Raw genomic sequence first — 14,166 nt, 5'->3', positions numbered from 1 at the left:
CAGCGTCTGCCGAAGCCTGTTTGGGAAGAACAGAGACCCCTTTCCTTGCTGTAATTCCCTCTCCCCAGCTCACGCAGTGACTGAAGCCCTTTGGGGCTCGGCTCCTACCACTGCCATCTGCAGGGCCCTGTTCTGCTGTTTTGCCAATCCCCTCCTCCCAGGAGCCGTCATTTCTGAAGTCAAACATTGAACCTAGGGACCTTCTAAAAGCAGCGAGTTGCCCTTTTGCTGTCTGCACTTTGAGGACAGCTGTCACAGATGGTTTCTGGTGCTCCATAGCCTTCACAGGGGTTGGTTAAAGAGAGAATTGACAGCTGCATGCAGTTTGCTGCCTTTGTACTCGCTGGTGACTCCAGCCTCTGGTCCCTTCTAAGCTGAGCAGAAACTGAATTATTTCATGCTTTGAAAAGCCAAGATGGTCATTCTGTGGCAGACGGACACGGGACATAAACCCCGGGAGGCAAAGCTGTGGGACTGACCCTGGGAAGGTAAGGCCCAGCCCTGATTTGGATGAGAGAGGCGGTGGGTATAACAGAAGGTGCCACGGATAGTTGGAGTTATTTCTTGTTGATTGCCCTGTGATTTCTTCTCGCTCCTGTGCAGGTGTGAACGTTGCAGCCCATCCGTCTTCCTGTGTTTGCCAGAGCAGTGGCTTCCAGCTCCATGCCTGGGCCTGGATTTGACAAACCTGACTCTTCTCTGCATGGTTTTAAGGGCTCTGCTGCATTGAGATAGATGCTGACACACGTTCTGGTGCTCTGATGAATAAGGCACCCCCGTGGTTTTCCAGATGTCGCTGTTTCTTCTCCACCCCACGTTTACCCTGCTGGAGGGAATAATCTGTTTCTGCCCCCACAGATTCCTGGCCGACAGACCTCATGCTGCTGGAGTGAAGCTCATAGCCCTTTGTACCGTCACACTCTGATGTGTAGGCTTAGCCTTGGTTTTCTAAATATTCCATTTGCTAGAAGGGCTTGTTTGGGTGATTCTAAATCCTGGCATTGTGTTGGGGTGGCCTGCTCAGAGGTGCTGTCACCCAACGCTCCCTTTACAGCAAGGGCCGATGCTCTCTTTCGCAGCCCGGTGCAGTCAAGGAGCGTAGCGAGAGCCACCCCTGTTTTCCTCATGCACAAAGGACTTCAGTCTGCTCGGACAGCCTCGCACAGAACCGATGGGTCATCCTGATAGTGTGCAGCAGCCTCTGAAGGAGTTTGGTTTGCCAGGCAGAGTCTGCAGCAGAGCTGAATTTATTCTTGATATAAGCTGACAGATCTTATCTGAGTCAGGGGAGCTCTGCCTCCTCTGTATGAGGAAAAAGTGCAGATAGAGGCTGCACATTGCACTTAGGATAATTCTATCTGCTTTTTCCTGCTGCAGGAGGAATCCTCAACCATAAAGGTCCTCCAGGTGGGTGAGATGCCTCCTAAGGGAGGCTCAGTGAGTCAAATGCTGCTCACGCTTGTGATGCTGGAGCAGATCAGAGGAAAGAGTGAAAAAGCGTTGGCCGTGGGAGTGTGTGGGGTTCTGTTCTGCTACAGGACCAACACACCGTGCATCCTGGTCCATTTCCCACGGTTTGCATGGCGTGGTGGTGCTGAAATGTCCACGAGTGCCGTGGTACCAGCAGAGCCGTGCGAAATGCTTTATGTTCTGCAGAAATGAAGGCTGAGTTGATGTGTGGGGTTGTGGATGAGCTGTGGGGCAATCTGGGAACACTCGCTGTAAACTTCTCTCTCTGTTACCTGTCCAGCAGACAAAAAATCAAGTCCAAGCTGGGCCCGAGGTTACCTGTGGGCTACTGGTAAGGACTAAGTGGAGCTACGGGAAGACAACCAGCTCGTGTGAGAGTTTAACCAGTACCAACAAGCAGAAAAACTGCTGGAACGTTCCTCAAGGGCCCCTCCTAATCACTGCTGTGGAGCTGGTGTTGGCAGGCCCTGTCTCCTCAGCTCAGTGCCTTTGGTGTTGGTGGGTTTTAACACCCTCCCCCCAACATTAATTCTTCAAAGTATTTTCACAGTGGTGTCTGCGCAGTGACCCTGGTCCGTGCTGCGCTCAGCTGGTCGCAGAGCCGGGCCACTGCTTGCAGCCTGCGAGATGCATTCCTACTCCTCTGTCTGGATTTCCCCACTGACTGCAGATTCCGCATCTCGATCTTGATTTCTTGTTTTCTTTTCTAGACAAATACTAAATGAGGTGGCTTCTCAGTTCTCTCTCACAGGTACCACTGCTGTGTTTGTCTGAGACAGCACTTGGATCTTGTTCCTTGTGCTTGGACCCAGTTCCTTGCAGGAGCTGAAGGAATTATATTCAGAAAGAATTAATTTAATGAGTTTTTTGTTGTTCTTGTTGCCCTTCCAACTCTTGTCTCCCAAAGTGAATAACCTCCAGCCTCTCAAAGAAGCGAGATGTTTTCCCTCTAGCCTGGAGGAAAGAAGGGGATATTGGTAATTCCAGCTCTGTGTCGCTGGGATGGGTCAGTGCTCAAACACTGCTGCTCTTCATATCCCTGTTCCAGCCTTGTGCTGTCTCTGCCTGGGTCTGCAGTTGGAAGGGATGGCAATAGTGTCCGGAAGAGGATGGGAGATGATTCCTTTGGCCTCGTCGGGTAAGGTTGCGGGCAGTGGCCTGAATAACCACCTGTGTTCTCTTCCCAGGCTTCCTTCCCTGCAGTGCTGAGAACGTGAGTCCTGCTCCGTGTGGTGGGTTTGCAGTGGCCCGTGGTGTTCAGGCGGCCCTTGTCACCCAGGGGGGTAGAGGGTAGGTTCCCTCTTGCACAGGGAGGGAAATGGCACAATTAAAACTTGATTAAAGTCCATAGCGCTTTGGCAAACAGGTAAAGCATTGCACCGTCCTCTGTCTAAATCGGTTCAGCGCATTGGATGCCTTTAGTAGCCACCGTGAAGCGAGGGATTGGCTGGGAGCAATGGAAGGTCCTGCAGAAGCGACGTGGCCCCTCTTCGTGGTCTGAGTGGAGGGACTGGTGGGCTGTGCCCCTGAGATCTCCTCTCCTGCGTGGTGCTCCCAGCGCCCGACGGCCCCGGTATTGTTGCTGCAGCTGGTGTTGTGAATCAGGCCGACGGCAAGCGCATCCTACTATCCGGCTATTTCACTACACCAGGGTTGCATCATACCACTTGCTTCGCTCTCCGGCTGGCTGCTGGAGTCCTGTCTCTCCTGGAGCATCGTTGACCCTGCTGTGTTTGACTCCCCCATGATTCCTACTGGTTTGGGCAAGTTAGTGGTTTTTGCTGCTCTGAGGTTCTACAATAAAGCCGTTTCTGCTGGGCATGAGTCCACTGATGCATCTGCTGGTTTGGGAGCGGAACCTGGTGAGCACTTTGCAGGAGGGGCTGCACATGGTGCTCGAGCAGGGCTGATTCCTCATCCCCTTCTCACCCTCCCCCGTGTTCGCACGGCTGGGGACGGGGGACGGCAGTGGTACCGCCTGCGCCGGTGCATTTTGTGCTGCAACGCCCAGGCGTTCCAAGGGCTGCACCACGTGGATACAAGAGAACAACTGTCCTTGGCTTCCCACGTACGCGGCTGGATGTCGGCCTGCGTGGGGCTTCGTCTGCTCCCACCAACAGCACTGGGGGGCTGAGGCGAGTCCTCGACGTGCAAAAGAGCCAGAGGTGCAGAGCGGGCAGCCCGAATTTTCCATTAACTTGCAAAGCACGGGGGGCTGAAATTCCAGTGGGCTCTGGTGCTGCCCTCAAATTTTATCGTCTGCTGTCTTCAGCGATCTTATCTGGAACTGCTGTAAGGGCACATGTGACACTGGCTGTGGAGGTACCAGAGGCGCCCGTCCCTCCCCTCGTCCTCACCTGCTGGTGGCCTCAGCCCGTGTTTTGTGTGAGGTGCGGAAGGGTTTAGGTGACGGGGGTGGGATTGGAGGGGAATCTTGAACCATAGGGGCTCGGTGGTTCCCCCTGCCCAATCCTGGGCAATCCTGGAGGAGCCGTGGCTGCTTCTGCTCCGTGTCCCCTGGCCTCTGCCTTCCTGATCCCAGCCCCTCAGCATCAGATCCCAGGCAGGGGCATCCCTCCAGTCCCTCGATGTCTCGCTCCCACCTTTCCGCTGGTTTCATGGTGAGATAAAGGGGCTGCTCCACCCCCGTGTCGCACCACGGCTCAGCGCTGCGGGCAGCGACTCTGAGGGGGGCCAAGACGGTTTACGGGATCTGCCAGGTCTGGGCCAGTATCTCAGGGAAGGGTGAGGGTGCGTGGGAGTCTTGCTCCCATTTTCCATAATAAATCCCAGTGGGAACTGAATGTTCCTGAGTCAGGGCCGGAGGCAAACTCAGCGCTGTGTTTCTCTGCCGATCTGTCCTTGGGAATTAATCTCAAATCCGTTATCATCGTGCCCATCAAGTGCTGGGAGTCAGCGATACTGATTACAGCGGGTTTGATATCCCTTCTGGCTATTTTTTTTCCCCCTGACCAGCTTGGGGTGGTTCGAGCCGATTCCTTTCCCCCGCTGGCAACAGCGGTGAGTGGGTGCCGGTTGCCTCGCTCCGGTTTTGCCGGCTATAAAGCCGGCGACCCCTTCTTTGCCCCATCCCTCGCCCGGCAGGCACCGCCAGCAGGGACAATGGCCGAGCTGCCTGTCCCCGAGCTGCCGGCCACCCTGTCCCGCTGCAGCGGCCGCTTCACCATCAGCACCCTGCTGGGTGCCGAGGAGGGCTGCCAGGGGCCTTACGCCCCTGCCGAGGGGCCCGGCTGCGACAGCGCCCACCCCACCCAGCTCTCCGGCAGCACCCTCTGCACCAGGACCTTCGGCTACAACACGGTGGACGTGGTGCCCGCCTATGAGCACTACGCCAACAGCGAGGGGGACGCTGGCAAGGGCAGGCCCTCGCTGGCCGACCTGCACTCCATCCTCAAGGTAAGGTGGGCTTCGCCCGCGCCGACGGCCTCCCATGGTCTGTGGTGTGGCACTGGGCGCCATGTCCGGGTGTGGCCCCAGGAGAAGCCAGAGGGATAACCCAGCTGTTTCCAGCTGTGCACTCAGTGCGAGCTCTCCCCTCAGCCGCGCTCCGCAGGGCCGCCATCAGCCCTTCACTCCTTCTCCTTGCCCACACAGCCCGACCCAGGCCACCTCTGCGCCCCCGCATCCGACCCGCAGCGGAGCAATGGCCTGCCAGAGGTCAGCTCGGAAGAGGCGGAGGGGGAGCCAGGCAAAGGCCCTGTGCCAGAGCCTGTCCGCTTCGGATGGGTGAAGGGAGTGATGGTGAGTGACTCGTCCCATCGGGATCATTTTCCTGTCCTCCTGCCCCAAAAGCCGGAGCGCAGCGTATTCAGCCCCCATTGTCACATAGAAGAGGGACCTGCAGGGCGAGGGAGGGGATCCTGACACCTTCCCTGCAGCCCTGCCTTCAACTCTGGAGTTCTCAGCACAGGGAGGACATGGAGCTGTTGGAGCGAGTCCAGAGGAGGCCACGGAGATGATCCAAGGGCTGGAGCACCTCCTGTACGAGGACGGACTGAGAGAGTTGGGGTTGTTCAGCCTGGAGAAGAGAAGGCTCCAAGGAAACCTTAGAGCAGCTTCCAGTGCTGAAAGGGGCTCCAGGAAAGCTGGAAGGGACTCTGGATCAGGGAGGGCAGAGATAGGGTGAGGGGGAATGGTTTTAAGCTGAAAGATGGGAGATTGAGATGAGAACTCAGGAAGAAATGTTTTGCTGTTCAGGTGGGGAGGCCCTGGCCCAGGTTACCCAGAGCAGTGGGGGCTGCCCCATCCCTGGAGGGGTTCAAGGCCAGGTTGGATGGGGCTGGAGCCCCTGATCCAGTGGGAGGTGTCCCTGCCCATGGCACGGGTGGGACTGGATGGGCTTTAAGGTCCCTTCCCACACAAACCCTTCCATGATTTTATGACTCACATCTTCTGCACGACTCTGCACTCTGAACCATCCCCTTCTCTCTGTGGTGCAGTGGATTTAGCTCAGAAGAGAGGAGAGCCAGTGCGGTGCTAACAGCCAACCCCCCTTTCTGCCCCCTAGATTCGCTGCATGCTGAACATCTGGGGAGTCATCCTCTACCTGCGCCTGCCCTGGATCACTGCCCAGGCCGGAATCGGTGGGTGCCGTGGCACTTTGTGGGTCAGGTGATGGTCAGATGGTGGAATTGGTCTTGCTGTGGCCTAAAACATCCAGAGGGAAGAGGGGGCAGAAATCCTGGCAGCGTCAAGAGAGGCGCAATGCCCGAGAGTGTGTGGGGCCAGGGGTCTCGGGAGGACGCAGGAACGAAGCAGTGCCCTCTCCCCGCAGCCCTGACGTGGCTCATCATCCTGATGTCTGTGACAGTGACCACCATCACTGGTTTGTCCATCTCTGCCATATCTACCAACGGCAAAGTGAAGTCAGGTAGCGCAGGCCCCCAGCACAGCCTCCAGTCACCCCAGTGCGGGGAGCAGGGGCCCCTCTAAAGGGCGAGGGGAGGGAGGCAGCTAACCCGTGGGGTGCTCCTGCTGCCTCAGGGGGCACCTATTTCCTCATCTCGCGGAGCCTGGGCCCGGAGCTGGGCGGCTCCATTGGGCTGATCTTCGCCTTCGCAAATGCTGTGGCCGTGGCCATGCACACAGTGGGCTTCGCCGAAACTGTGCGGGATCTGCTGCAGGTAAGAAAGTGGTGTGTGGTGTGCAGGGTGTCCCCTAGGGCCACTCCCCTCCGCCTCCTCCATCACTTATCAATAATTTTGTTAATGTTGGACCACCAATAATCAAATACTGGCTGCTAAAACCTGTGGAAACCCTGGTGGTTTGGCAAGAGAGAGGGATATTTCCATGTTCTGGATGGTTCCTCCTCCCCAGGAGCACAACTCCCTCATCGTGGACCCCACCAATGACATCCGCATCATTGGGGTTGTCACTGTGACAGTGCTGCTGGGCATCTCCCTGGCTGGCATGGAGTGGGAGGCCAAGGTAACCCTCATTTCTTCTGCTCACCTTATTCCCCTGGGCTGGTAAGAGCTGTTCCCTCTTGCCCACTGGTCATTTGAGGAGCGGAGGGTGCCCAAAGGTCCCCTAAAATGGGTGAGGCCTTCTCCTAAATCATTAGCCACCCTGTCGGTGCCTAAACTCGAGCCCCTCAGCTGGCTTTTCTGGTCTGGCAGGCACAGATACTGTTTTTCCTGGTCATCTTGGTTTCCTTCATCAATTACCTGGTGGGAACAGTGATCCCGGCCACCGCAGAGAAGCAATCAAAGGGTTTCTTCAGCTACCGAGGTGGGTCCACCACGGGTTGGGGTTACAGTCAACAGGAGCAAGTGCATTACTGGAGCCTGGCTCTTTGCTGCTGTTATTGGGGGAGAGGTTTGCCATGGGAAGGTGCTCCTCACTGAGAGATGTCATTAAAAGCATAGAGTCTTCCTTCTGCGGGACACTTGCCGCCAGTGGCATGCCTCCACCCAGCACAGAGACGCTTCAGCCAGGAGAAAGGTGGTTGGGAGGCACGAAATGCTTTTCCTCTGCTTCCTCCCCAGCCGATATCTTTGCCCAGAACTTCGTGCCCAACTGGCGCGGACCTGAGGGCTCCTTCTTTGGGTTGTTCTCCATTTTCTTCCCATCAGCAACTGGCATCCTGGCTGGGGCCAACATTTCAGGTGACTTGAAGGTAAGTTTTAAGCGTTGCTGCCTGGGCCACTGTTCCTCAGGGCTCAAGCCCCGTATTTCCCAGGGCTTTGATTTTGATCCAGCTTTTAGACTGTATTTTATTTCTCCTGGAAACTTTGGGGAAGGCTTAGCTGGGAGATGCTTTGCAGCTTTGTGTCAAAAGGAATTAGAATTCCTCTTGTGTAGCAGTGACAATGAAAATGCCATTTTAGCAGTGCCGCCAGAAAGCTGCCTTACATCTTTCTGCGACTCCTTTGGACAGGATCCTGCCGTGGCCATCCCCAAGGGCACCCTGATGGCCATCTTCTGGACCACCATGTCTTACCTGGTGCTTTCCGCTACGATTGGTAAGCAGCACATTCTCGGGTTGATGAGAACTGGGCAGGCTGGGAGGATGCAGGTGGTGGGATCTGGGAGCAGACCATGCACACCAGCGCCAATCCTCCAGGATGCCCAACCTCGCTCCTGCCCCCCTGGGTGCCAGTGTCCTCCTGGGTGGGCAGCACAGCTCACGGCGTTGCTCCCAGCCATCATGCTGTGCAGCAGCCCCATGGCAGGGACCTGGGAGATGCCGCAGGTGACAGGACGTGGGGCTGGGATGTGTCAGACTATGGGGAGATGCCAGCCCAACTCCGGGATGGCACGGGCACAGGCAGTGAGCAGGCTCTGCACTCCTCCAGGCTCCTGCGTGGTCCGGGATGCCTCGGGCAGCCTGAACGACAGCGTGGCGCTGGGATCACCGGGCTGTGAGGGACTGGCCTGCGCTTTTGGCTGGAACTTCACCGCCTGCACCCAGGAGCAGAGCTGCCGCTACGGGCTCAGCAACTACTACCAGGTGGTGCTCAGGACCACTGTCCCCACTCCAGCCCTGCTCCTGCCCCAGTTGGTGCTGCGCAGGATGGGTTTCATAGAATCATAGAATAGTTTGGGTTGGAAGGGACCTTAAAGATCATCCAGCTCCAACCCCCTGCCATGGGCAGCTCCCCCCCCCCGCCCTCCTCCCAGCATCCCTGGAGGCACCCACCCCTCTGAAAACCCCTGCCGTGGGGATGCGCTGGGGAGCATGTCTTCCCTGGGCTTTTGGACGTGGCTGGACTTCACCACCCAGATAATGTTGATGGGAAATGGGTGAGTGCTGAGGGCAGCGGTATGGGGTCAGAGGGCTGGAAATCCCTTCGGGCCAGGGCGGAGGCTGATGCGCTGGTGCTGCCGGGCTTTCTGACCGCCTGGTTTTGGGGCAGAGCATGAGCATGGTGTCCGGATTCGGCCCCCTCATCACAGCAGGGATCTTTGGAGCTACCCTCTCCTCGGCACTGGCCTGCCTGGTCTCAGCCCCCAAAGTCTTCCAGGTGAGGGGATGGCACATCCGTGTCCCCCAGCTCCCACCCCTGAGCCCAGCAGTGGCTGTGGGCAACTCTCCTGGGTGTGCGCTGGGTCCTGTGGGGCTTTGCAGCTGTCGGCAGCCCTGGGGACAGGAGCTCACTGCCATCAGCAAACACATTGAGGCACACTTGCTCGTCAGGGTGCGAGAGCTGCCACAGCTCTGCCACCTCTTGTCCCCGGCCCTGCTCGCTGTCCCTAATCCCTCTCTTCCCCACAGTGTCTCTGCAAGGACCAGCTCTACCCTCTCATAGGCTTCTTCGGGAAGGGCTATGGGAGGAACAGCGAGCCCATCCGCGGCTACGTACTCACCTACGTCATTGCTGTTGGTTTCATCCTCATCGGTAGGTGCTTACTGCCCCAGCGCCCTCCTGGTGCCCAGCAGCAGCCGGGTGGCTCAGTCCCCGCCACCACCAGCTCATTCTCCACCTTCTCCTTACCCCAGCGGAGCTCAACGCCATCGCCCCCATCATCTCAAACTTCTTCCTCTGCTCCTACGCCCTCATCAACTTCAGCTGCTTCCATGCCTCCATCACCAATTCCCCAGGTGGGCTGTGCCACACCAGGCTGTGCCGAGCAGGCAGCTCTCCGTCCGGCTCCCCGTCCTGGCAGCAGCTGCTCTGTGTGTTTGCGTGCAGGCTGGCGACCCTCCTTTCGGTATTACAGCAAGTGGGCTGCGCTCTTTGGGGCTGCCATCTCGGTGGTGATCATGTTCCTGCTGACCTGGTGGGCAGCTCTCATTGCCTTTGGCATCGTCATCTTCCTCCTAGGATACGTCCTCTACAAGAAGCCAGGTGCATGGTGGTAATCTGGCACTGGCAATGCCCCAGGAGGTGTCTGGCTCCATTACTAATCCATCTTCCCCACGTAGACGTCAACTGGGGCTCCTCCATGCAAGCCAGCTCGTACAACATGGCCCTCAGCTACTCGGTGGGGCTGAGCGAAGTGGATGAGCACATCAAGAACTACAGGCAAGGGCAGCTCGGCGCAGTGCTGGGCATGGAGAGAGCGGAATGTAGAGTCAGCCGCTGCAAAACCAGGATGGTTTCATGCCCATGGCCACCTCCTTGCCACCATCCTCAGTAACTGCAAGCCTTGGCAAAATGTATCTGTCTCCAAAGTCCTCTTTGCCGTATGAGCACAGATGGAAAGCAGGGCAAACCTTGCCTTCCTTGTACCAGGCAGACACAGAGGTGTTGGTCTCAGGTGATATGAAACAACTAAAGAATGAGGCTGGACCCTCAGCCACATGATTTGGTCTCATCCTAAATACATTTCCTGTTGTTGCTGCTGACCAGGCACAGGAGAAGAGACATGGCTGCTCTGGAGAGGCTCTGTGCCCCTAAAGTAGCAGCCTTCACCTCCTTCTCTCTCCCTGCCTGCAGACCACAGTGCCTGGTGCTGACTGGCCCTCCCAATTTCCGCCCGGCCCTGGTGGACTTCGTAGGCACATTCACCAAGAACCTCAGCCTGATGCTCTGTGGCAACGTGCTGATTGTGAGTCACCTACAAAAGCCAGTGGGTTCCTTGTTCTGGGGGTTGTGGCCACCCATGGGCAGTAGCCTAGGAAATCCAGCTGTGTCCTGCCGGGCTCACAGCGTGGGGACTGAAATGCGCTCATTTATGTGCTGCCAAATGATGAACTGTTTCATCTGGAAGCCTCTCCAGCTTGTTCGGCAAGATTGACGAAGCACAGGATGCCCCTTTGTGTCAACAGCTTCCCCTTGCCAACTAATTGCCAAAGCAAAGATGCGATAGGATGGGACAGTTGCTCAGACGATAGGGTGGTCCCGCCACCTTGAAGCCTCAAAAGCAACTGGAGACACATGGTGCAGCAAACGCCAGCTCTTCCGCAGCCGTGGGACTGCTGGCATTGTATGCTGTTGACTCCCAAAATCTGCTGTTCTTGCTGTGATTGCAGCCTCCCATGTGAGCAGTGGCTACCTCCAGGTCTTGCCAATGATTAGGGAAGATCAGAGCTGGAGGTCCTTCATGGCAAGACTACCAGCTGGAAGGGACCACCTGAGACCCTGCCCCTGCTCCCCACAGGGACCACGGAAGCAGAAGATGCCGGAGTCCTGCCTGACAGCAGATGGCCACACCAAGTGGCTTCTGAAAAGGAAGATCAAGGCTTTCTACACGGATGTGGTGGCGGAGGATCTGAGAAGTGGTGTCCAAATGTTAATCCAGGTAGACTTTGGCCATCAGCCATCAGGGCCCCTCCTCTTCCATCAAGGCTTGAGGGGCTCTGACCCCTCTCCCTGACCCCCGGGCACCTCACTTTGCATCACTCCCCTGCGGAGTCTGTCTGTCCCTGTATCTGTCTGTCCCTGCAGAGGGGTCTCACGGGGACACCTATCCGTAGGCTGCCGGCCTTGGGAAGATGAGACCCAACATCCTGGTGCTGGGCTACAAGAGGAACTGGCGAACAGCGTCCCCACAGAGCCTGGAGGACTACGTGGGCATCCTGCAGTATGGCCACATGGGCTCCTCTGGCACGCTGTGGTGGCCCCGCGGTTGGGTGCGGGGACACTGCAGCCACATGCTCAGGGTCTGGCTGTGCTGGCGGTGCTGCCCGACACGAGCCAGTGACCATTAACTGCCTTCTCCTCCCTCCTTCCAGTGACGCATTCGATTTCAAGTATGGCGTGTGCTTAATGAGAATGAAGGAAGGGCTGAACGTCTCCCGGGTGATGCAGGCTCACGGTAAGCAGTTTGGGTCACCCAGGGATGCTCGGAGCCACAGGACGTGCCAGCCGGCACTGTGTCTGCAGGCAAAGGCCACAGTGCTGGCAGGACATCCCTCCTGGGCTGGGACCGAAGGGGATGGGGAGACGGGAGGCTGCCCTGCTGCCCATGCTCTTCTCCTCCCTTCCCAGTTAACCCCCTGTTTGAGGCAGCGGAGCTCCCAGGGAACGGCACTGGCACCAGAGCAGCCCTGGGCACAGGTTGGTCCTGGCTCGGAGCATCCCTGGCTCTGAGGATTCTTTTTATAGAATCATAGAATCCCTAAGCTGGATAAGACCTTTGAGATCATCAAGTCCAACCGTACCCGTCCACTATTAAATCACATCCCTAAGCACTTCACCCACCTGTCCTGCAAACACCTCTGGGGATGGGGACTCAACCCCCTCCCTGGGCAGCCTCTGCCAGCACCTGAGAACCCTTTTGGGGAAATAGTTTTTCCTGATGTCTGATCTGAACCTGCCCTGGTGCACCTTGAGGCCATTTTGGGGGAGTCGGGTTTGCAGGTAGAGGCACGGGGAGCAGAGCTGGGGCCAGGAGGGAGCGGTGCCTCGGCTGTAGCCAGCAGTGCCACTTGCCGACACCAGGACCCTTGTACCCTGGCAGCAGACTCTGCCACCTTGACCAGTGTGCAGCAGGCCAGCACCGTCTTCCAGAGTGAGCAGGGCAAGAAGACCATTGACATTTATTGGCTCTTTGATGATGGAGGTAACCTTTATCTTTGGCTGCCGTGGCTCTTTGCTGCCCATCTGTCGAGCTAACGCGAACCCAGCACCTCTGTCGCAGTGCCCAGCCTCGTCCTGGGGAGCCTCCAGGGTTGCTGCTGCCGCGTGTCCCACCGGGTGTTTTGGGGACAGGTCTCACGCTGCTCATCCCGTACCTCCTGGGGCGCAAGAAGCGGTGGGGAAAGTGCAAAATTCGGGTGTTCGTCGGCGGGCAGATCAACAGGATGGACGAGGAGAGGAAGGCGTAAGTGGCAGTGACTGGGTGTGCCCCACAGTCCCTCTTGGCCGTGTAGCCACTACCGCTGTCCCCATGGGTGGGTGGCAGGAGCTGCTTCCCACCCTGGTGCCCCCAGGCTTCACTGTAACGGGCTCTGCTCCGGCTGCTCTGCCTCGGTCCTCAGAAATGCAGTGTGATTGCAGAGTGGGAAAAACCCCAGTGCAAAGCAGGGATGGCGGCAGGGGTTTGCCAGGGCAGATTCCTGCTCGAGCCACCATGCCCTGCTCGTCTTTGGAAAACGTGTCCTTTTCCTGCCGGCAGGATCGTCTCTCTGCTAAGCAAGTTCCGCCTCGGCTTCCATGAGGTTCACATCCTCCCCGACATCAACCAGAAACCCCGGCCGGAGCAGTAACCACCCTCCTCTCCTTCTCCCCACCCCAGCACCCCCAAACCAGCCCGGACCCCCTTCTCTGACCATCTGCTTGTCTTGCAGCATCAAGAGGTTCAATGACCTGATCGCTCCCTTCAGGCTGAACGATGGCTTTAAGGATGAGGCCATGGTGCATGAGATGAAGCAGGGCTGTCCCTGGAAGATTTCTGACGAGGAGTTTGATATAAACAGAGCCAAGGTAGCACGGGTGCTCCCACAGGACCTCCTGCTTTTGAGGTAAAATTCAGTCTTTTTGGAAACAGTTACTTTGCGTTTGTCAACCCTCTTTGCTTCATAGTCGCTCCGACAAGTGAGGCTGAACGAGATCTTGCTGGATTACTCGCGGGACGCGGCGCTCATAGCCATGTAGGTGCAAGCAATGCCCTCGTGCTGGTTTCTTGCCCCACAGAACTGGTCCCTGTGGATATTCCTCCCCCCACCCCCTGTCCTGCACAGGGACACCCTCGAGAGACCCCAGCACCACAGTGGGATGGTGCAGCACCTGGGGGAAAGCTCTTGGAGGGCACCAAGGGGTCCATCTTGGGTCCTGTTGTGGGGAGGACGTGGTGGTGCCCCTTCTAAGGGAAATAACCTGCAAATTAGCACCGGGCTGATGGAGGGGCTAAGGATGAAGCTCAGCTCGACAGGGTGGAGGGAAGTGTCCGTGCCTCACCCGGCCCCTTGCTGCCGCTGCAGCACACTGCCCATTGGCAGGAAGGGTCGCTGCCCCAGCTCCCTCTACATGGCCTGGCTTGAGACCCTCTCACAGGACCTGCGGCCCCCCGTCATCCTCACCCGGGGAAACCAAGAGAACGTGCTGACGTTTTACTGCCAATAAAGCCTCCAGGATCTCTGACGACTCAGGCTGTGAATGTTTCAGGCCAGTTTTGATCTCAGAGCAGACTGGACTCACCTGGGGGATCAGTGAAGATGTGCGGTCACCAGCTCTCAGGCGGTGCCAACTGCATGCAGCTGCCACCCTCTTACCGAGACTTGTTTTGCGAACTCAATTGTTGTAGGTTGTACATAGATATAAAATAACACAGCTCCCAGCGTGCAGG

The 14,166-nt window shown here is 57.5% G+C and overlaps 1 protein-coding gene across 15 annotated transcripts; it reads left to right on the top strand.

The window, feature by feature from the left end:
- Positions 1 to 4,341: 4,341 nt before the first annotated feature.
- On the top strand, positions 4,342 to 14,079 carry SLC12A3 (solute carrier family 12 member 3). 15 transcript variants are annotated; one of them, XM_054078829.1, is made up of 26 exons: positions 4,351 to 4,887; positions 5,086 to 5,232; positions 5,999 to 6,074; positions 6,266 to 6,361; positions 6,475 to 6,614; positions 6,808 to 6,918; positions 7,110 to 7,221; positions 7,479 to 7,609; positions 7,871 to 7,955; positions 8,289 to 8,443; positions 8,850 to 8,957; positions 9,209 to 9,332; positions 9,434 to 9,535; positions 9,627 to 9,782; positions 9,860 to 9,959; positions 10,374 to 10,485; positions 11,038 to 11,178; positions 11,354 to 11,460; positions 11,612 to 11,694; positions 11,868 to 11,936; positions 12,340 to 12,441; positions 12,591 to 12,702; positions 12,997 to 13,083; positions 13,169 to 13,304; positions 13,404 to 13,471; positions 13,709 to 14,079. In XM_054078829.1, the coding sequence occupies exons 1-26, from the start codon at positions 4,594 to 4,596 to the stop codon at positions 13,941 to 13,943; spliced, it is 3,189 nt and encodes a 1,062-aa protein (XP_053934804.1). In that variant the 5' UTR covers positions 4,351 to 4,593; the 3' UTR covers positions 13,944 to 14,079. The 15 variants fall into 15 exon arrangements, 12 of the variants coding, with proteins under 12 accessions (XP_053934801.1, XP_053934800.1, XP_053934797.1 ...); XM_054078833.1 differs by having other exon boundaries at positions 4,352 to 4,887; positions 13,802 to 14,079; XM_054078831.1 differs by lacking the exon at positions 11,868 to 11,936 and having other exon boundaries at positions 13,802 to 14,079.
- The last annotated feature ends 87 nt before the right edge of the window (positions 14,080 to 14,166 follow it).

This window comes from Cuculus canorus, chromosome 13, assembly GCF_017976375.1.
Source record: "Cuculus canorus isolate bCucCan1 chromosome 13, bCucCan1.pri, whole genome shotgun sequence".
NCBI classification, from domain to species: domain Eukaryota; kingdom Metazoa; phylum Chordata; class Aves; order Cuculiformes; family Cuculidae; genus Cuculus; species Cuculus canorus.
Note: the sequence above shows the minus strand (reverse complement) of the source record. Positions and strands in the feature narration are given on the sequence as shown.

Bases quoted from the DNA above. Each gene is read 5' to 3' on its own strand.
- SLC12A3 (XM_054078821.1), top strand. From the start codon at position 4,594: ATGGCCGAGCTGCCTGTCCCCGAGCTGCCGGCCACCCTGTCCCGCTGC. The intron at 10,486-11,037 runs GTGAGTCACCTA...TGCTCCCCACAG, and splicing joins TCTGTGGCAACGTGCTGATT to GGACCACGGAAGCAGAAGAT. The intron at 11,937-12,339 runs GTTGGTCCTGGC...GTACCCTGGCAG, and splicing joins CAGAGCAGCCCTGGGCACAG to CAGACTCTGCCACCTTGACC.